This window comes from Sinohyriopsis cumingii, chromosome 5, assembly GCF_028554795.1.
Source record: "Sinohyriopsis cumingii isolate HCF-2022 chromosome 5, ASM2855479v2, whole genome shotgun sequence".
Taxonomy (NCBI): domain Eukaryota; kingdom Metazoa; phylum Mollusca; class Bivalvia; order Unionida; family Unionidae; genus Sinohyriopsis; species Sinohyriopsis cumingii.
Window position 1 is genome coordinate 47482302 of NC_142965.1, and position 22800 is coordinate 47505101.

The 22800-nt window shown below is 33.9% G+C and overlaps 1 protein-coding gene across 1 annotated transcript in view; it reads right to left on the reverse strand.

Annotated features, from left to right (window-relative positions):
- The window catches only part of LOC149799099 (rab-3A-interacting protein-like), a 102309-nt gene extending 80793 nt beyond the window's left edge, over nt 1–21516 (reverse strand). The window contains exons 1-2 of the mRNA XM_089958085.1: nt 21453–21516; nt 6338–6593 (exon numbers count right to left, since the gene is read on the reverse strand). Coding sequence (XP_089814211.1) covers nt 6338–6549 — 212 coding nt within the window. The 5' untranslated portion in view covers nt 6550–6593; nt 21453–21516. The remainder of the gene's footprint in view (nt 1–6337; nt 6594–21452) is intronic.
- Between the last annotated feature and the right edge of the window lie 1284 nt (nt 21517–22800).

Genomic DNA, 22800 nt, shown 5'->3' on the forward strand with positions numbered 1-22800 from the left:
TGGGTTTGGGGCAAGTAGAATATCTCAAAAACAGCTTGGAAGACAACTATTTTCAATCACATCAGCCCATTTAGTACACACTATTTTTGCAGAAATGTCACCTAGGAAAAGGGCTTGTGTATGCACTGTGAGCATCACATGGTGTCAAAAATGACCTTTGGACATGATAATTCAAGGTAGAAAATTGGGGTTGGGGTGCATAAACTTCTTCTGCTATGAACTGCCATTGATTTCTTTGGTCAAGTGGATAATATTCTTATGCTTTGTTTTAATATAGGTATCCAAAAATAATGGACCTTTTTTACCTCACTTGTATATTTGATTGTTTATGATTTTTTATACTTGGTCGTTGACTGCAGCATTAAATTTGTACAAAAAACTGGTCCCTGCCCCCTTAGCATACTGGATGGGAGAAAAGGTTTTCTACGCTGAGCTAAATTTCTAACATGATTTCCTTCTTTAATTCTTATTTTGAATTCTTATGTTAACACCCAGTAAATTATGATGAACTTTATATGGGGAATGTCAATTTTGCCAGTCTTATCTACAAGTGATGCTACACTGTCTATACTCAATTAACCTGTATCAAGTGTACTTTTGCCATGTGGTATGTATATACATGCTTTAGCAACAGATGTAATTATTGTGTATTATTCATCAGCAATAATGACAGAACCTTATTTTCAGGTTGAATTTCTTGCTAGAGAAAGCCAACTTTCTTTACAGTCTATTAGGAAAATTAAGACCATGCTGAAGTGGATTAGTTAGAGACAGTCACCTCCATTAAGGTCTATTAGGAAGCTTAAGACAAGTTTAAATGAATCTGGTAGAGAAAGAAATCTTCATTTTGGACAATCAGGAAAACTAAGACCATGTTTTAAGTGGCTTTCTAAATTACTATCTATCAGGAAAATAAAGACCACAATTAGATGGACTTGTTTCATTTCTTACAAGATGTGTAAACATTCAGCATTTATTTTGGCAATGTGACAACAATGGTCAAGTCCTCTAATCTTGAAAAATTAATAACAGTGCCCACTATTTGTTTACTAAAAAATTAGGTACAGTTTGTTCAAAATTCATTTGTTTATGCACAGTTCAGTGTGTTCATAAAGTTCAATGAAGTTTAAAAAAAGGAATCAATGACCTACGACTCAACTCCATGGGCAGGCCGGCAGACCACTTACCCTAACAATTATTTATCAGTAGTTGGTCAAAGTCCTAAGCATGATTTTAGCCACCAATTCGAAGTTTATCTTAGCAAATCTCAGTTCAATAAACCTTATGAAGCATGCATGTGACTGTTCCTAGTCTACCTGATCCTGAGGCACCCACTACCACCACCATTAGACCAATTACTGTTTGCTTGAATACATGTATCCTGCTGCAAGTTCACAACCACTCATGTGTATCTTGATTTCTAAGAGTAACTCCTACACATGTTACAAAGAGTGATACTAAATCCCATTCTTTTATTTTTATTGTCAACAATTCATTCACAGAATCAAACTTAAAGGCCTGATCTCACTCACAATTCTACTGATTCTTCAATGAAATCAAGCAGTCTCAAGCATTTAAGTGATTAAGATCAACAGCCTAATTAATGCCTGTAAGTCTGGAAATCTTTGTGGAAAATACTTTGCCCATAAACATATGAATTAAACTGCTGCCTATATTTACCCTATCAACTGCAGTAAAATTACTGTAAACAGTTCTAAGTTATCTGGTTTTCAAACTTGTTTACAACAGCAAGGGCATGTTGGTGGACAAATCTGCTCCATTTTTATTCAAGAAAGGAAGGTATTTTGTAAAAATAAAACAACTTTTTCAAAGTCAACATTATTACAGAACAGTAATAAGATTTTTTCAGACTTCCATCTGAAAAGGCATATGCACAGCTAGCTTCAACAAGTTGAGAAACTCTTTTTTTTATGTTTTTTTTAATATAACGAATTTGACTAGGCATACTGTACGACTTGATGTCCTAAATTTAAGAAGCCTATTTCTGATGCAAAAGGGTTATTTTTCACATAATTTCTGTAAATATTATACAACATACCTCCCATTATGGTCTTGTGTCATAACCATGTGTTATGCAACTGTCAGGATTTCTACAGCTGGCTTAAAAATGTGTTTTCTTTTTGTTTATTTTTTGTTTTGATTTTAATCTAACTCAGCATGTGAGTTTTAGAATTACTGTCCTTTTGCAAGAAACTCTTATTTCATCCTTTACTTTCTTCATTCTGCCACTCACTCTGCAAATTGACAACAGCACTTAATTCAAGTTGAAAAGAATCCAATCTCAAAGTGGAAATGGACTGAAGCATACACATGCATAAATATGAGCAAACAGCATCAATTGCAGACCCCCTTTAGTGTACATGTTGTTTTTATGTTTTAATTTATTAGTGGAATTTTCAAGCATTATTTTGTATTAACCTACATCTGCATACTTTGGAATGTACAGAAGTGTTTTGAAAAAAATATCCTATATGATTTTTAGATTCTTATTTGTTCAGTTTATTTTTAGATTCTTATTTGTTCAGTTTATTTTTAGATACTTACTTGTTCAGTTTACTTTTAGATACTTATTTGTTCAGTTTATTTTTAGATACTTATTTGTTCAGTTTATTTTTAGATTCTTATTTGTTCAGTTTATTTTTAGATACTTATTTGTTCAGTTTATTTTTAGATTCTTATTTGTTCAGTTTATTTTTAGATACTTATTTGTTCAGTTTACTTTTAGATACTTATTTGTTCAGTTTACTTTTAGATTCTTATTTGTTCAGTTTATTTTTAGATACTTATTTGTTCAGTTTATTTTTAGATTCTTATTTGTTCAGTTTACTTTTAGATACTTATTTGTTCAGTTTACTTTTAGATTCTTATTTGTTCAGTTTACTTTTAGATTCTTATTTGTTCAGTTTACTTTTAGATACTTATTTGTTCAGTTTACTTTTAGATTCTTATTTGTTCAGTTTATTTTTAGATACTTATTTGTTCAGTTTATTTTTAGATTCTTATTTGTTCAGTTTATTTTTAGATTCTTATTTGTTCAGTTTATCTTCACAGTTGAGTAACAAATTTATAATGTGCAGAATGCATTATGACTTTAATTTGCAGTACAGTATTAAAGTAGCCATACAAAGACTGTCAAGATGGTCATTAAGGCAACCATTTTGGAGGTCAGACAGACCTCACATAAATACAGGACCAACTACCGTATATACTGCAAGAAGTATTTGGTGAAAACCCCATGTGAACACAACCATCAATTCAAAAGTAGTTACAGTGACGTTTTCAAGTTGGCTGCCATGGCAGCCACATTGGAGCTACATTTAGGACCAAGTAAAATACCGTAAAAAGTGATTTAGTAAGAACCCTGTGTCTACACAATTATCTATTCTGGAGAAGTGGCAATAATCACATTTTCAAGACGGTAATCATGTTTGCCTTGCTTTTGGTCTGCACCATTTTCAATAAGGTCCAAATAAGATATTTTTTAAGTAAATTTCCCATAAGGAGTCTCCGTAACAAGATTTCATGATGGCTGCCATTGTGGCTATACTGAGTTCAGACAGGCAACATTTGTATTTAGGATCAACTACATCATAAGAAGTCATTAAGTGAAAACCCCACAGAGATATGGCCATAGATACTAGAGGAAGAGCTACAGCATAACAAGTTTTTCCAGATGACTGATATGTGGCCATGTTGGGTTGTCAGATCTAAACCATATTCAGTGAAAGTGAAAATGGCATACTGATTTTACCATCCATCGAGGAGTGATAGCAAAAAGACTTCTAAAATGGATGCCAGGGTGGCTATAATGATGCCCAATGAGCACCAATTTTTTTTCATTCAGGACCAACTAGACCTATGATGAATGTGTGTGTGTAAAGTTTCATGGCAATCCTCCCTGTACTTTACATGGAGTAACTGTGACAAATCTGAGCTAAGGTGTGGTTAAATTGATGGTTGGATGGATTGGAATAATAAAAGGTTTTATTGCAAAGGCTCTTCTGTCGTTCCTGTCTATGAAGTCAATTTGAAGCATTAAGATTTAGCTCAAACAGCTCAAAGAAATACACAAACGCATGTGTTCATGTAATACAATACAGACTGCCTGTTTAGCCCCTAACCCCCATCAAATCACTGCTGTAAAACATGTGACAATGACCTTGAAACTGAAAGGTCAAACAATGTGACAATGAATCAGACATTTCATAATGATTCATCCAAGCACGAAAAATGAATTTTTTTAAGGTAATACACTGTACAAGCAAATTTAAAAAACTTTTAACCAAAATGGTGAAATACATTTTGTGACTGTAACATTCACCCAAGGTCAAAGCAGCAAGCAAGCATATCAAAGAAACTCTTCTAGCTTCAATCCCATGTATAAAGAAATGTTTAGGAATATAACTAAATGAAGAAAAAAAATTAAACATAAAGCTCTGATACTGCTGTTACATGCAAAAAGTCACGTATGTCAAACCACCCGAACACTGCTGTAACTTGAAAGATATTGGTCCTAAAAATTATTGGGTACATTTAAAACAAGATAATATCAACGAGTCATCACATTATGATCCATTTCATTTCTCCCTCAAACTGAGAAACACTGCCAATTTTCACATGTGTACAAATTAATGCAATGTTGATCAGTGACATTCATGGGACAACCGATTTCAGCCAAAAATTGGAATGCAAGAATTGATAACATCACCAAAGTAAATAAAAGAGGCCAACACAACGCTATGTTGGATATGGTAGGCAATCTTTATGTGATATTATTCTAGATTACTTTGTTCCAAATATAAATAAACTGTATACAAACAAAATGAAGATAAAAGGTTAAGCATAATGTTTATGATATGTGTACAATCTTTTGGAGCACTCCCGAAAAAGAACAGAATTACAAGCAACTTCAGTAACTGAAGCAACTCTTAATTCATAACTGAATACTTGAACGTCATTTAAACCTTACATCTTGAATTTTTCAAAGAACGGTTAATGTCAGATAGTTTTATTTACAGATCATTTCCTTCCCTCCAAACTTTAGCCAGACTGAAAGAATGGTGAAATTTATGAAAAACTGGGGCATTGAGGCTTTAAGTAAAACCTAAACACAAACTTCCTATAACTGTTGTTGTTGTTGTGGGGTTTAACACCATTTTTCAGCACAATATAGGCTATACATGGCAGCCAGTACTAATGGTGGAGGAAGAACCCAGATAAACCCAGGAAAGAACCACCAACCCACGAGAAGCTACTGGTAAGCTTTCTCACATACTCACATAGGCCGAACCCGAGACTCGAAACCATGCAGACAGAGGCGAGATGGCAGTGATCCATAACAGTGAGTGCTTCAGGCCACTCCTACAACTGTGACAAGACAGCAACATAACTGGGGTGAGTGAGTTTGTCATAAAATGAACTGTCTTATCTTCCTTAATGAACCTATTAAAATGTTTCTGAAACAGAAGCAAATGAAACGGGAGTGTCTGTGAATGGCATATTATACACCCTGCCCATGTTTAATTATACTTCATGCATGTGCCTACCATAATGTTAAAACCAGTGCAATAGGAAGTACATATTTTTTTCTTGGACTCACTTCAATCTTTGGTCAAAATACATAGTCTTGAACTAAAATGTGCAGAAACAATTTATTATTGTCCACATAAAGTAATGATTCTACCTTGCTCAAAGTGCAACCCATCCACACACCATAGTCCTGGTCTGAAATGCAGAACTTAAGTTATTGTGCTGAAACTATTTTTTTCTTTCAGTCACTGTAACCTCAACCTTCCACCTTTTGACCCTCAAATCAACAGGCTTCTTCTTTACCCTATGTGCACGTCATCCACAAAGTCTGGTCCAGATTCCTCTGTCATAACATTTTACCTAACACTTCAAGCAATGGTAGATGGTGGAGAACTCCATTTATTGTGCAAAGCAACACAGAGAACAGACTGACATACATGCAGACAAATGGATAGTGGAACAGACAATGTCATAAAACAGGGGGTCTCAAGCATGCGGCCCACCAAGCTGTATCCTGTGGCCCGCAAAATGATTGACATCACAAGGCGTCATGAGAGATAACAAGGTGGTGCAGCCCTTGGACCATCAAAACTGACCTCATGTGGCCCTCAGGGTGGTTTGAGTTTGAGACCCCTGTCATAACATGTTATGCCCTACCCTATGGTAGCCATATAAAAATTGAACATCTGTGCAAGTGCTGTACCCAAGGCCGCACCATGGTAGCTAATCTGCTGAAGAATGGATTGACCTTGGAAATGCATATATGTATGAAAAATATTTTACTCACTATGACTGTATATTCTCATGGCCATTTGATGGAGTCTGTTGTGCATCAGTCGGTCCAGGTGTGGAACATGAATAATTCAAATTTGCCTCACTGAGCTGCATATGTGTGTCATAACATTTTGCATCTGTAACTGTGACCTTAATGACAGGATCATGTTGTCCTTCAGGGGCTGAGGCAGTGTAGCCAGGTGGTCCAACCCAACCAGGATCCATTTCTTCTTTTTTATCACTCCAATTATCACTTCATTATGACCTGTCTGAAAATAAAATGAAATTGTTTAGCTGACATGTTCTTTTGGTATGAAATGCTGTGGATTGAAAATTAAAATATACTGTATCCTTTAATCAGTCTGTCAGCTATATAAACCACAGTAAGTTAGTTCATGGCTAGATTCAGGATTCTGAGAAGGGGTTGTTTGTTTTCAACAGAAATTAAATTTGTGAATTGGGCAAGGTGTCCTATAGTTTCCATAGAAAAATACCCTTGGTTGTAGGGTTTTTAAATTCATAGTTCATTCCAACCGCAAAATCTTCAACAACTGCTGTACCATTAAATATTATAACTCACAGTACCTAGTGGAAACCACATATCTTCATTAAGTGCATGCACCAAGTCTGCTATAAAAGGTTCAGTGCAAATAAGAGTCTACATCTATTCCCATGTTGATATCAGATTTCTTCAAGTGCCTCATTCAAGTCCTGGACCCAATATCTTCAGATTGTTTACCTCATCAAGGACCCTCAATAAAAAGTCTGGTTCCTCAGTTTCTTTATCAGGAAATCTTTGAAAAAGGAGTATCAGAAGTAGCTGTTTACCAGACCAGTCAGTAGTTAATATAGCCCTACAATATAAACACACCCAGATAGCTACAATTGGCAGGGTGTGGCACTGTTCCATAGCTGTTTTGGATGCTTTGTCATGAGAACTAGGTCAATATTCAAGAGTATTTCACATAGTTGGCACCCTTATTTACACCCTGGTATAGCTTAAAGTCTCAGCCTTTAGTTGTACTCTGACCTGTTGGGTCTTGTTTCTCTGTCCAAATGGGTCACATACTGCATCTGAACTAATAGGTCATGTCTCTCTGACTTCAGTGTGAGGGAAGACCAGTGGTATCTTACTAAAATACTAAGTCATTTTGCAAGCTAAGGTTTATATCCAAATAGCACACTCTAAAGTTCTGTCCACCTCTCTAATTTCTATTTATCATTACATTATATCTATTAGGTAATCTATCTATATCTTTAAGTCCTTTTCTGAAGTTTCTCTGTTAAGTTCCCATTTTGTATCTCAAACTTGCATCTTGTTCTCCTCTCTTCTCCTCTTTTCTCTTGTATCTATCTATATACATGTATATATATACTATATCATAATCCCACAACCCCTTTTCTTACCACTCTGTCTGCGTGGGTTCGAGTCTCGGATTCAGCCAATGTGGGTATGTGATAAAGCTTGCCAGTAGCTTCTTGTGGGTCGGTGGTTCTTTCCGGGGTTTTCCAGGGTTCTTCCTCCACCATTAATACTGGCCAACATGTATGGCCTATCGTGTGCTGAAGAGTGGCGTTAAACCCCACAACAACAACTTTTCTTACCAACAGAATATGAATTGCTAACTATTACAAAATGAAGGACAGCCCCTTCCCTCCAAATCATAACTAAATGGGGCTGAAACAGCATTAAATATGACTCATTTACGCAGATTTGTCTGGATGCTGACCTGTTCACCTAGATTTCTCAAAGTCTTCCTGACACCCAAAACTTTACCTGCTGCTGCTATCTTCTCCCACTCTCACACCCAACTTATATTAGTTTCTATGTTGCTGACATAGTTACCCTGATTTATCATTGCTTCACCCACATCCATCCCAGATATTCATATATTTCCCAAATTCTCACACCCAACATATTACTAGTAAGAGACCTGATACTGGTACTGCTATTGTTATTTCCTGCCCATTCAGACTTGTATATTTGACTTTCTCCCACACTAAAAATCCCTTTGGTCGTATGTGCCCTGCCTACATTTTTATTTTGCTCTGCAAAATTGTTATTAATGAAGCTACAGTACAGACATATTTCCAACAGTATATGTATCAGAAATTCTGAAATGTAAGATCCACTTTTTTCTAACAAAAAATATAAGCCTTCTTCCGTGGAAGTATTATATATATATATATATATATATATATATATATATATATATATATATATATATATATATATATATATATATCCTAGAGTAACTAGTTAACACTAATGCATTTTGCTACTCCATTATACAACTTCCATTTATACAAGATAATATAAAATCTCACTTTACAAACAACATGAAAATAATGACAAGATGAAGGTGGACAGGACAAATCAAATTACATTAATACAGCAATAATATCATGTTAATTGTGCTCATCTTAAATGTTGTCCATTACAAAATGTGTTCCATATTTTCTTTCTTCACTATTGAGTTGAATACCACCATTTACACATGCATGACTGTAGATTCCCATGTGCACTAACAAGGTAGACCTTACATGACAGACTATGGTCATGATTATTTCTAAAATTAACGACAATTAGAAATAACAAGGACCCTCTTAAACGATTTTGTATCATCTGGTCACACGAATACCTCATGTGTCACATCTGCTCCCATACAATACACCTTTATTGTTTTTTAAACTTCAGAATTGTCACTATATAAGTCTACTCCATCCTACCACAAACTTACTGAAACCAAACAAACTTTCCCAGAATGTGTGAACACATTTTTTCTATTACTTAACTCCTTTTATGCGGTTTTTAAATACTGCTTCACCCTCTTTCTTGTAACCTGCATCAGACATTATTCCAAAGGCCTAACTGTCAATTATTCTATAAGAGTGATAACTGAACATTACAAACCTATTCCAATCTTGTACTGGAAAAAAAACTTAAACCCTAAAGTTTCTAATAAGTGCTGTCAATTTTCACAAATCTGATGAAAAGAACTGGCCCTAGGCTTGCATTAAGTTGGTCTCACAAATATAACTGAAGACTCAGAAAGCCAAATAGACAATAGTGTGGTTCCCTTTGTTATTAAGCTTTTGTTTTATTTGTCGTTACCTTTCCTCCATGCATTATGACCAAAGGGATTTTCAGTATGGGAAAAAGTAAAATATACAAGTTTGAATGGGCAGGAAACAACAGAATAGTAGCACCAATATCAGGTTTATAGCTAGTAATATGTTGGGTGTGAGAAAAATTTGGGAAATATATGAATTTCTGGGATTGTTGTGAAGGCAAGCAATGTTAAATCTGTATAACTAGGTCATCATCATAGAAACTAAAGTAAGTTGGGTGTGAGGGGGGTAACACATCAATAGCAAGTCAAACCTTTGTAGCTAGTCAATTTTTGGGGATTTAGGAAGGCTTTGACAAATCTAGGTAACAAGGTCAGCATTATGACAAATCTGGGTCATATATAATGGTGTTTCAGCACCATTTAGTTATGGTATCATCTGGGGGGGGGGGGAGGGGCTGTCCTTCATTTAGTAATAGTTAGCCCATCATATTCTGTATGTAAGGAAAGTGGGAGTGAGATTATGATATAGTATATATGTAGATAGACACAAGAGAAGAATAGAGAGAGTTAGTGCACATAGTAGGGAGAAAACAAGAAAAGAAAAGAGAACCAGATACAAGTCTGAGATACAAATTGGGAATGTAACAGAGATAGGATACCTAGCAGGCATAATGGAGTGACAGATAGTGTAGAACTTGGAGAAGTGGACAGAACTTCAGAGTGTATGTATTAGATATAAACAGCAGCACACAAAATGACGGTGTCTTTCATTATTATACCACTGGTCTCCCCTCACCTCAGTCAATAGTAGGGGTGAAACAATACATCTGTGCCATGTATCGATATGATCCATGATACACAGCCTGTGATTCAATACATATTGATACACATATGAACTTGACGGTCTTTCCATCTTTGGAAGGTGGGTGGTTTCCTCTTATTTATGTTGGCATTCTGGTTGTATTTCCAGTATGCAGAATTACAGATAGACATATTGTTATGATATATTTATATGCAATTCTCATGAATGAGAAGATAACAAAATACTTTGAAACAGATTACCAGTTGGTTGTCAGTAAGTTTTGTGACTGCAAATGCTGTTTCAGATGAATTCTAATTTTGCAGAATAAGAAAACTAATAATAATTATTCATGACTGCTAAAGACTAAAATAACTTGCATACATATAGTTTTTGTATCGATGCTCTGTCTCTTGTATTGATATGTGTATCGTTACAGCAAAAGTAGCGATGCGTCAATATATTGATGAATCGTTTCACCATATAGCCAAAAGACCCAACAGGCCAAACTACACCTATTGGGTCAGACATGTAACAAGGTGGTATTTCATTCTTTTATTGATTATTTGGTTTGCCATTGCATTTTCTGTTTCTTTGAGAGTTTTATGTATATGAAACTCTTTATTAGATAAGGGGATCAATCCTTCTCCTGTACCCAAGTAGTTTCTTGTTTTCCTACCCATTTAACCTGGTACCACTTTATGCCTCTAACAGCACAAAATCTTGTCAACAATATTTAGCCTGAGCCTGCTGGATGTTTTTCCTAGCCATTTCTCTATACAACTCATGACCTTTAAGGATTTTAACCGAATGTCATTGAGCTGATTTGCCTGTTGTTGAAGAGGGTATTAATACTGTTTCAATGGGAATGCAACATGCTCTACTGTCGCCCAAAGGGCAAAAAATAAGGTGAAAACTGTTGACTGAGTTGAAGGAGTGTCCCTATAATTAGGCATCACACTTTGCAACAGACGTGGCCAGACTGACTGATTTTCACTACATATCTGAGGATAGTTGCCATGCTGTCACTCCTGCATTCGCAAGCTGCTTTCACCTCTGGGTGGTAGCTAGTAGTTTTAATTCTTTAAATCTGGAATATGTTGCACAACTCCTTGATTAAGCAGGATACAAAATTTTGACACCTGCCAGTAAGAAAGGACTAAATTGCCCAATACCGACAAAAGGATACTACTTTCAAATATGTACTCTTTTGCCTACAGTTAGGAGAGCCTTTTTTCTTACATTCTGGCAGGACCTTATTTTCTAAGTATTCGACCAGCCCTTTTAAACTGGGATCAGAGAGTTGCATATCCCTTAGACTATCTTAAGTTAAGGCTAACATGTCCCTAACATGATCAATAGGATCTATATTCGTCAAGTCCTCAGTGGCATGGACCATGGATAAAAATGTGTCTTTTGCCTTAGCAACCAATGCACATACCTGTACTGATGCAGGCTATTGTAGTACATTTCTACCATATTACCTTCCTGAATTTGTGTATCAATGCTAGTGTGTGTGACCACCACTTCATGCACTTGATGATCAGATATTTCTACAGACTGATTTGCGTATTCCCTACATGACAACCCATCTACAGCTTAAGTGAGCTTTCCTTGCCTGTAGCATATTTTAAAATCAAATCTCTGTAGAAGCAATGCCCACCTAAACAAGCATCCTGCCTTTTGTTTGGTTGAATGTATCATTTTAATTGCAGCATGATCAATACACACCACAAACTTCTGGGACACAAGGTATACATAGAAATAGTGTACATCTTCTATCAACATTTCAAAAGAAATTAGTTTAAAATTAGGTAAATAAGATATTTTTAAAATAATTACCATTATATTAGATTTTTAATGTATAAAGTTATATTTCTGACCCATTCTTCTGAATTACCGGTAATGGGTATGTACATGTTTAGCTATAATATGGTAAATTTAAGGCATTATAATATCTATGACAGATTGGCTGCTAAGACAAATAGTTGGAGACAAATTTGGTTGTTGTAATAAGAGTTGACTTGTATAATATGACTATCTCAATCAATCAGACTCTAAGTTATGCAACAGTGTCAACTGTGTCAAATCTTCCTGAAAATTACCATTCAAGGTTCCTCAGCAAAGAATTGAGAACAGTTTTGGGACATTGTGTAGGAGGGAAAGAAAACACTGTCCTGAACACCAGCTCATAACTATTCAGGGTTGGTGTCTCACAATGTAGGGCTGAAGTTGGTAAATACTGGTGTTGATTCTACTGACCAGAATATAATCAATTATTTGTCAGCTCACGTGACAAATCAGAGATTGTAAACACTAATTACCTTAAAGAAAATAAATTGTGACTAGAGTGATAGTCATTGCAAATGCTGGACTTTGTGACAGGTAATATGGAGATAAAAAGATAAAAATGAATGTACTTTATATGGTATCAAAGCAGAAGTACTATAATGAGTTGATAAAAAGATAAAATTTCATTTTTATTTTGCATTATGTAAATCATTATTTAAAAATCTGATCCAGAAACTACATTTTGTCCATTCCTATATTTTACTGGGTGAAAGTTACATTATTTGATTAACTCTGGAGTGACATCCAGTATGACTACTATTAGAAATCTAGCACACAGTTCACGCATCACTCATTATCTTGACTAGTCACTATTGCCACAGCCTCAGACAAAATTTATGCAGTTCACTAACTGAATTTCTATGTTTATTAACAAGTACAATACAGAATTGTCCTCTTATGAGTCACCTATCTGTATAACAATAAACGATACATATTCATTAATATGGACATTTTTCCTAATGAATAAAAATAGTTATTCCTACTTTCCAAATGTAACATAAACTATGACCAATAACATAATTTGAAACACAAAAATGCCACAAAGTCAATGAAATATGAAACATAGGTAACAGACACCTATTTTACATAAATAATTTAGGATGTATAATATCCCCTCACATAATTTCTCTTGTCTAGGCTGATAGTGGGTCTACAGCATGCCAAGCACTCACTAGGTCAAGAGCTAAATGTAAGTTTTTTTTAAATAAAAAGCCAGTAAAAGATAAAATATAAGTCATGGTGAGCTTCTTTTGCTGTAAAGGTATCATACTGTACTAGCAGAAATGCATATAAGCATCAATTCCATCATTATAGCTTAAGGATCTGCCAAAAAAAATGAACAGCAAACAAAATTTTGCCTAAAACAGTGAAACTTGTATAAAATATATTAAAATTTTTACAGACATTTTATTTTTTCGCAATCATTTTAACTTGGACGGCAGTGAAGGATCAAATTAATTATATCTGCAGCTTTACCAGTCATCATGTAAATCAATATGAATTTAAAAAAGGATTCTACAAACAACAAAACAAACAGATGATGAAGGAGCAAGAGTAAAATGAATGAATGAATGAACGAATGAATGAATAGACAAACAGAAGAATTACAAAATATATGAAGGCACAAAGGAATGAGAGTAAACAAGTAAAATACAGTGGTTATGTGTAAATTATAAGAAAACTGGATGTTATTTTTCAAAATTGGTTTAGTATTTTCATTAAACAATAAAGCAACTATATTAGCAAGTAACCCACATGTGCACACAATAAACTTTGAAAATAGCTGCAAGCCACAATCTCCCCTAATCTGAAGCCTTGAAAACATAATGTCTTTGTTTTATTCAATTTGCAACATTGGGTGTTTGATTTACTGGGCCACATATGGTGTTTATTTTATCCTTGTGTTTTTCTGCACACTGTAATTAGTGAAAAGACATACTAATTTAAATTGAATTATGTTACTGATAGTACTGAAATGGCAAGGATAAATTACTATAACTGGGACAAGCTGTTGCATAGTACATCTACTACTCTCCCAATATGTATACAAAAGTCAATTCACCAGAAAAAATGCTGATAAGGACCATCCATTTGTTGCATAAATGTTTCAGATTAACTTGTGTATTATGTAAATTAATGTAAAACTGTAGTCTTCTGTTTACAATTAATGTTATGAGAGTGAACTGACATTAGGAGACATTACTACCCATTGAGATAAGCAGTGATAACCAATAACTGATGAATAAATGAACCGATAACCTTTACTGAATCTCAACTGCATGTTTTCCTTGTGGGCTTGGCAGATGCTGCTCAAAATTTAACTGCTATTCTATATGTATTAAACCAATTAACCAATCAGATATCTTTAGTAAGATAATAATAATGGTAATTTGTTAGCAAACTTTACTTTGAAATACTTGCCCAATCTTGATCCTTAATCACTTTGTTGATACTCACTAACAATGGTGAAAGATTGTGAATGAGCAACTTCTCTGACATCACACATGGGTTCTGTTCCGATCACTTATAGAAACTGCTGGAATTATGCATTATTCTAATGTTTTTTTTGTGGTTTCAATAATGTGAAGTTCAGTAACAACTCTACAGGTATATGGCATAAAATGGCTAGGAAACATATGTAAATAATTTAAGTCTTCATAATTGAATTTTTTCAAAAATTATGCAAATCTTTAAATTGCCATGACCCATCTATACAAGAGACCATTTATAGGACCAGCAACAAATTTCAACCCAAATACAAATGAATTTAAAAATTTATGCAACATTATTTCTTTGTGTGTTGATGACTGTTTCATTTTGTAGAAATATATGATGTATTTCGTTATGTTACGTGTTTAGGCTTGAATAAACAGTAACACAAGAAAGAGTGAAAACAACAAGCTTTAAAAAAAATTAATAATTTATTTTCCTAGAAAAATTATGTAAAAATGAAAACATATGAACACACAGTTTTAAGAATCAAATCCAAAAATAATCCAAGAATACATTTTTTAAAGTCCTAATAACAAAATGTTCTAATGATTTTAAGTTCAAGTCAAGACGAGGAATCCAAGATGGAAGACAATGACTTACACTGTAACCTGAAGTGTTGAAGTCTACAGTTCCTTGTAGAAACAAGAATTATCACTCCGATTCTGGAAATCTGAATAAATTTTTATAAAAACTGTCCTTGTTCAGGAATTTCACATGAGCACACATATCTTCCAGGAAAAAAGAATTCATCCTTCTGAATCCAAGTAATCTGAAATAACTCCAACCAGCCTAACATACAACTTCCAGTGTAAAGAAAAAGCCCAGCTTTTACTGAGAATCTCTCTCCAAAACAAAGGTTATATCATATTCTAAAACACAGAAAGGGTCACATGATCATGTTCCAGAACCTCATAGAAATTATGTACTAGTTAAACATCACATACACCCACCCAGTGTGGCCCTGATGAAAACCAATCATTTTACTCTAAGAAATAAAAATTAAAAAATTGTTTACATCTTAAACACGTAGTCCCATCATGACCTCGACAACAACCAATCATTTTAAAATATAAACAGAATTTATTTACATGGTTGCTACTAATTTTGAATCAAGGTCAGGATCTAGATCAAAACCTGGTTGTTTACAAAACGAACAGTCATGGTCAAATTATTTTCTGGAAAAAGTATCATCTCTAGTGAATAAATTTACATTACAATAGCATGTAATAAAAAAAAATTAAAACTGACCAAACAATTAAATTGAAATAAATATATGGATTAATGGAGTATTTATGATGAGGAAGCAAATCATTTTTTTATCATTCTTCATGAGCATATTATTTCTGCATTGATTTTCTTTACTGTTGCATAAAATATATTATGTTGACTATTTTAGTGAGAATAACTCTGCCAAATCAGAGCACCAAAAAAATCATAGCCCAATGCCTCTCAAAATCTAGCTCAGACTCTTCCCATATTATATTTGAGTTGCCCGTCAATAATCTAATTGGTCTGAAAGTAGAACCTTGAGTGCTCTGATGAAATTTGGCCTTTTCATTTTGAAGTTCATTAATTACACTGGTAAACTGCTAATATTCATCCCACTTTTGTGTACAAAGTGAAGCATGTGATCTAAGAATGGAAGAACAGAACAATTTCTGTTCTCTTTGTTTCACTGGTTACCTGTAATTACTTGTCCTGAATGAATATTAATATGGTAAAACATCACTGGTTAAACATATCGAGCAGTACCTATATGATTATTGTTAAAATTAGGCTGAGCTCCGATTTTTAGACTTATTAAAGTCTCTAGGACAATGTTTTTTTTACACTAAAAGAATTCAGATAATTACATTGTATTTTAACCATTTAATTCAAAGAGTTGGTAGCCCGTGCATCTATTGATAGAGTGACTATTTTTTTCGTATTTTGTGGCACAATGTCACATTAAACTTGATTCAGCTGTTTAATGCGCAATAAAAAAAACTCCAATGCCTCTCCAAACTTGATTTCTGCTTTCAATATGGATTGCTCCGTTCAGAAAAGAAACTACTCCATGAACTTCCGAATAATGAAAGCAAAGTGAAAGGCACACATACAGATCACAAGTGCTGAAGTATAGGCCACAATTATACAGAATTCCACATGCAACAATTAGTCACATTAGTCAGTTCCTGGTGATACAGGTTTAGCTATACTGTTATGAGTTACTGTTACTGCTCTTGCCTTGGGGTGATGATGCTTTCCATGCAAACCAAGAATTCAAATTTGAGGTCAATGGCAACTGAATACACAGGTGTTCTGTTCTGACAGGGATTAATACTAAAAAGTTAGTGTTCTAAAGGATTTAATGCAGTGGATCAATAGAAGAGGCTTATAATTACCATCAGTTTGAAAAGGTAAGTGAAATAAATTTACTAATTAGTAGCAAACAGACCAATAATTAGATTCAATTACAAAGAAGACACTCCAGCAAGAACAGTTTCTTCTCACCGCTGTTATATGACACCATTCATGCCTGCCCCCACCCCCACCCCACAAATTTTATTTTTATTATTAAAAGTCATACAGGTTATGTATGTGTTCAAGACCACTTATTTCAGTAATAGGTGGCATTTTTTAAAAATTTTATTCTAAATACCTTTAAATGGAAGTTATTCACTTTATTTGGATCATCATACACACCTATTCCTTTGGAAGATAATTATTTACCTGAATCATGAAGTACATATGGCAAAATCGATGTTAAAGTACATGGAGATTTTTGGGTGAAGGCAATGTGTACAGTCTTCAGTCAGATGTTAGTGTTTGTTCAAAAGAAGCTGTGCAAATCATTTCATACTTTAATTGCTTATATATATTACTTATTATATATGTTCATGTGCTACTGTGAAAACAAATACAGTTTTGACATAATTTTTAACTTCCTGTCATTTCTGAAAACTTAACATTCCACACAGATCAAATTGGGACATTATTCATCCACATTAAAAATTAAAATAAAAATAAAATAAATAAGTGCATAAAACTATGAATGTTTGGTACAAACTTGTTATTCTGGTTTCTAACCCATAAAATGTGTCTTGCTGCTAGGAAAAATAAGGTTAAAAATATTAATATTTATCACCCCAATGTAACATGTGAAGCATCTGTCCAACTGGTAATGTGATGTACAACGATTAATATGTGCATTGTGTTGTGTCTGAATAAAGAACACTTAAATACTTGTATATATTCAACATCTGATAAATTTACGAATTTAAAGACAAACCCTCCTCTTTCACCATTAAGTGAGTAAAATTTTAGGTTCTATTTTAACCAAAAATCCAAACAGTTGCACACAGCATTCTTTTTGCACACAGCACACTTGATATACTGTTGGCAAAAACCATCATGTAACCAATCAGAGGTTGTGTACAGTTGATCAGGATGCTTGCTGAGGATGTCTGTAAGGATGTCAGATTACTGTTATGTGAACTGGTATGTTATGTGATAAATGACAAAATAAGAGAATTCTTTAAACAGGTGGCAAATAGACTTAACATAAATTGTTTATTTCATTACAAATACAAGATGACCATTAAAATGAAAGAATTTGGCATGGTAACACCAGTATTTTCTCTGCACTTTCGAGATGGTTGTTTATGACTTACACTGAAACCAGTCTCATGTAATATTTACGGACTGGAAGTGTTCATCCATGTTATGTTGTTGTACATAAACATCTGTAATGTTAATAAACATAAATGAAAATCTATACCAATTTATTCTATTAACATGCCTGAAAGTAGCATTAATACTGACATTTGGTCTTTTTGCAGTAATATCAACATTTATATTTTTTACCAACACTGAAACATAAATTGTAGTCATAAAACTTGATTACTCTTTAGTGTTTCTTGTGTATTGTTATTTTATGAGGACAGCACTCATATGCACCTAATAAAACTGAAATAAATATTGTATTTCCAATTATTGTGTATAATTTTAATATTTCTAATTAACATATGTGCACCTCATGTAACATGTATGGAACAGAATTTGCTTTTATAGTAACATGATTCTTGTACATTGTCAGGGAAAGTTGTATAATATAACATTGTTTTGCTTAAAATCCGATTTTGAAAGTATTTACACAGAGTACTGTCAAGAGATTTAATAGCAACAGCAGCATCAGTTCAACAATGAGGATCAAAAGTTTCCTTTGACATCAAGTGCTAAGTTAATAAGTCACTCTAAGCATGTTGGCATGCTACAGAGCATATATCAAAACCAAGATGTACAATAATAATCAATATTATATACTGAAAATGATAATAATGCAACTAAATATAAATATTGGACTATATCAGTATCTGAAAGTACATACATATACTAATACAAGACAGACCCAACATAATAAATAATTAATACATTGTACATAAATATTTCTGTTTTCAGATAACATAAAGATTACCTCTGGCAGCCAAATTCTTCAAGAAAGCTGGCAAATTAAGGGGCAATGAAGAAGCTGAATACAAAATATCAACAGATGTCGTGTAGCTACTTCTAACACCAAATCTGTCAATTACTGGCTCCCAAATATTTTATACATTTTAAATAGAGAAATAGAATTCTGTTTGTCCATCCCGTTACACAAGTTACATTTTCTACCCTAATAAGGTTTTAATACCAATTTAATGGAACATTAAACAATGATGTATCTTTTGTTGTTTTGTGCTAATTGCAACTGTCACTAACAGCTTCAAAAAAATAATAAGAAAATGTTTCACATGAGAATATTTGTAAATTCCTAATGTAATGTTTGAAATTTTTACTTGATGGATTACAAGTATATAATATGAACATATTTTAAATTCAATGCTGTCAGGCATTTCTGCGCACCTAAGGTTTCTGCCAACAATATTGAAGCAAAACACATACCATATTCGACTGATTGACGAAAATAAAATTCTGCAATGCTTACCATTTGAAAAGAGGCAATTGCCACCAGAATATTATGTTCAAAATAATATTAATTTTGGACACACAGGATACCTCCCATGTGTTTACATGACTCACAATATGTCAGCCTATTCTGCGCATAGTTTTGAAAAGATGCAATATTTATCTACTGGGCTAAGGAAATGAAATACATTACTTTGGACTGTTTCTGTCAGCATTTCAGTCGAGTAATTAGGTTAGGTTTATAGCTGGTTTTACAAAATTCAACATAACAATGCCAATAAATGGCTGGAGATATTAAGCAAACTAAACTGATTGTGTAAAAAAATTAGTCAAGTTCAGCATTTTATAAAAAAATAAGCTATCATGTAGAAGAGAACCAACAATGAATAGGATGTAATGTGTTTTCAACTTCTTGCTTATGGAAAAAAAACTACTAAAGAACTCTGAAACAGACTAATCCAAGGAATTTCTTGAGAATCCCATTCTAATGTTAAGCTGACATGTTGCATAGCCGACGATATTGTATGTGTGGTACAACTTCTTGCAAAAGTGGAAACTTGGATTAAAATGCAGTCTTAGTTGTAAGGTATACATTCCATCTTTTATATAATGTATTTATTTTATGATTCTAAAGGATACATAGTAAACTGGATTTTCTGGGTTACAATTTCAAGACAGTCATGGATTGTATCTTCATGCTGACATTTAGAACTCACATTTTCGTATGCAATTAGGGGAGAAATGTGGGGTATTTTTTGTACACTTCCTTAATAAAAGGACGACTGTTCTTTTTTTATACAAATTGGATATTCGACCAAGAACAACAAGGATCAATGTTTACAGGAATGTCATGTCATTGCGCAGAATTACTCAATGCGCAGAATTGGCAAACATGGTGGTACATCTTAACTATACTGATGCTGCTTGTGATGCTGCTTTTATTCATTATATAGTTGTAATAGATTCATATTAATTATTATCCAGATAATAAAAGAAATCATCAGTTAAATATCAATTTGTCCATCCTGTTATGTGAGTTGCAAGTAAATAAAATATTTAAAATCTGAGGAATTTGCCCCATAGGATTGGCTGAGCAAGTTTTATGCCCAATATGTGATGTACAGTCCGGATTGAATTTCATTTACTGTAATGTGGCAATGAAAGCTATGCATGTCCAAAAATGTGACATTTGGACTCGATATGATCTTTTCTTGACCCATTTTATCAACTAGCCACCAATGAAAAAGACCAGAGTGGTCGATAATTTTCGTTTGTATGTTTCTTGATGACAGTTAAGGTGCAGAGCATGCAATTATTAGGATTTAATATACTTTGGTTAGGCAAAATTAGTATTAAATTTTATAACAACATTTTATATTTAATTTAAGATGTGTAAATGTGAATACATGATCTGTATAACTTTTACTATAGTACTCTACAGGACTCTGAAAAGAATCAGAAATAACAAAACACACCATCAGGTTCTTAAGTCCACCCCACACTGGCATACTGAATATAACTGATTGGATTTGAACCTATTGTTGGGCCTTAAAAGGAAACTGACATGTTGTAAGAATGTGCAAGTCTTCTGGTTTGCAATATTTTAGAAGGAAAACTGTGGCAGGTCAATGAAATATTGCACTTGAGGGGTTACGCTGGATTTGATCCTTTTGTGTCAACATAAGAAAAACTGGCACGTTGTCTAGTATTTAAGAGCGAAAACTGTTTGAATGTCAATGAAATATTACACTCGAGATGTTACACTGTAACACTGGCCAAGGCGACTTTCAATGACTTTGCTCAGACCAAAACAAATAAAACAAAAAAAAAAAACCCAATTCCACGTCCGTGTGCAAGGAAAATCTCGCATATTTAAATCGTATTTAATGGACACAAAAATAAAATATGGTGCATAATTATTCTCTGCTTATTTTGCAACAGTGGGTAACAAAACGTATACACACTCTCCGAACTGCAGATGTCGAGTCTTGAGCTGTTTCAGCTGACAGCCATTCCTTTGCTATGCGCATGTGCATACAATACGCACCCTGTTCGACATGCTGCAAACTATTGCAATTCAATATAAAAAGAAAATTTTACATCCACATGAAAATTGTATTCGACACCTATTCCATTTGATCTGACCACATGTCTACAGTGTTTATTTATAAAACTGTTTATTTTGATGAAAGGAATTTATACGACATGGGACCGGTAATTATCAACAAAAAAAAATATAGGGGCGCTCACCAGTTATTATTTACTTTTGTTAGAGTAACGTATGTAAGGTGAAGTTGTTTTCATTTAAAACATGCACAGTGGAGAGAACGTTGGCATATTTCTCTGATACTCTGATGTAATGTGGCTGACATTTCTTTGGATATTGAACTTATGGAAATTGTACATGATCTAAGAACACTGCTATATCAAATGAATGTTCCCTTATGCTAAAAAAAAATATAAAAAATCAGCCTGAATTAGTCTAAAGTACACTACCTTTAGCACCTATTAAAATAGAGAAAATGAATTTTGCCCAGTTAGGCAATACCAGCTTCTGAAAGTGCAATGGATGAATTACCAAATATATAAAATATAAAAAAAAGTTATCAGCTCTTTTCTTTTACAATTTACCTCTGAAGTCCAGGAAGTGAAAATGACTAAGTGGATCTAGCAGTTTTTTGAAAGGTGAACATTTTGGAATAAGGCCAAGCTGTATACTCTATAACCCATATTACACCCATCAATCACACCAAAATAAAGTGAATCAAAGGATCTTTGAGCAATACCTAAGATATACAAGGTATTTTTAAATAGCCACTATAATGAGTGAGGAAACCCGAGGAAATTCTTTTTCTTTAAAATTCTCTATACAAAATACGAAAATATAGAGCGCCATCATAGGGAGCGCTCTACAGAGATTGTAAACTTCTGAGAGTGAAGTATGTAAGGTGAAGTTGTTTGCATTTAAAAGCTTGCACAACAGAGATAATTTTGGCATACTACTTTCATGTACTGTGGCTGCAATTTCTTTGGATATTGTACCTGTGGAAATTGTACACAGTAGCGTACTAACCTGGGGGGGGGGCGGTTGCCCCGGGTGCCAAAGGTATTGGGGCGCCAAAACTGCTGATACACATTCAACTGCAGGAAAATCATTGGCGGGGCCATCATCATCGCTCCGGGTGCCATTTACCCTTAGTACGACACTAATTGTACATGATCTAAGCACACAGCTAACCAAAATGGCTGTCCCATGTGCTCTAAAAAGCCTAATTTAGTGTAAAGTACACCCATCAATCATACACCAAAGTA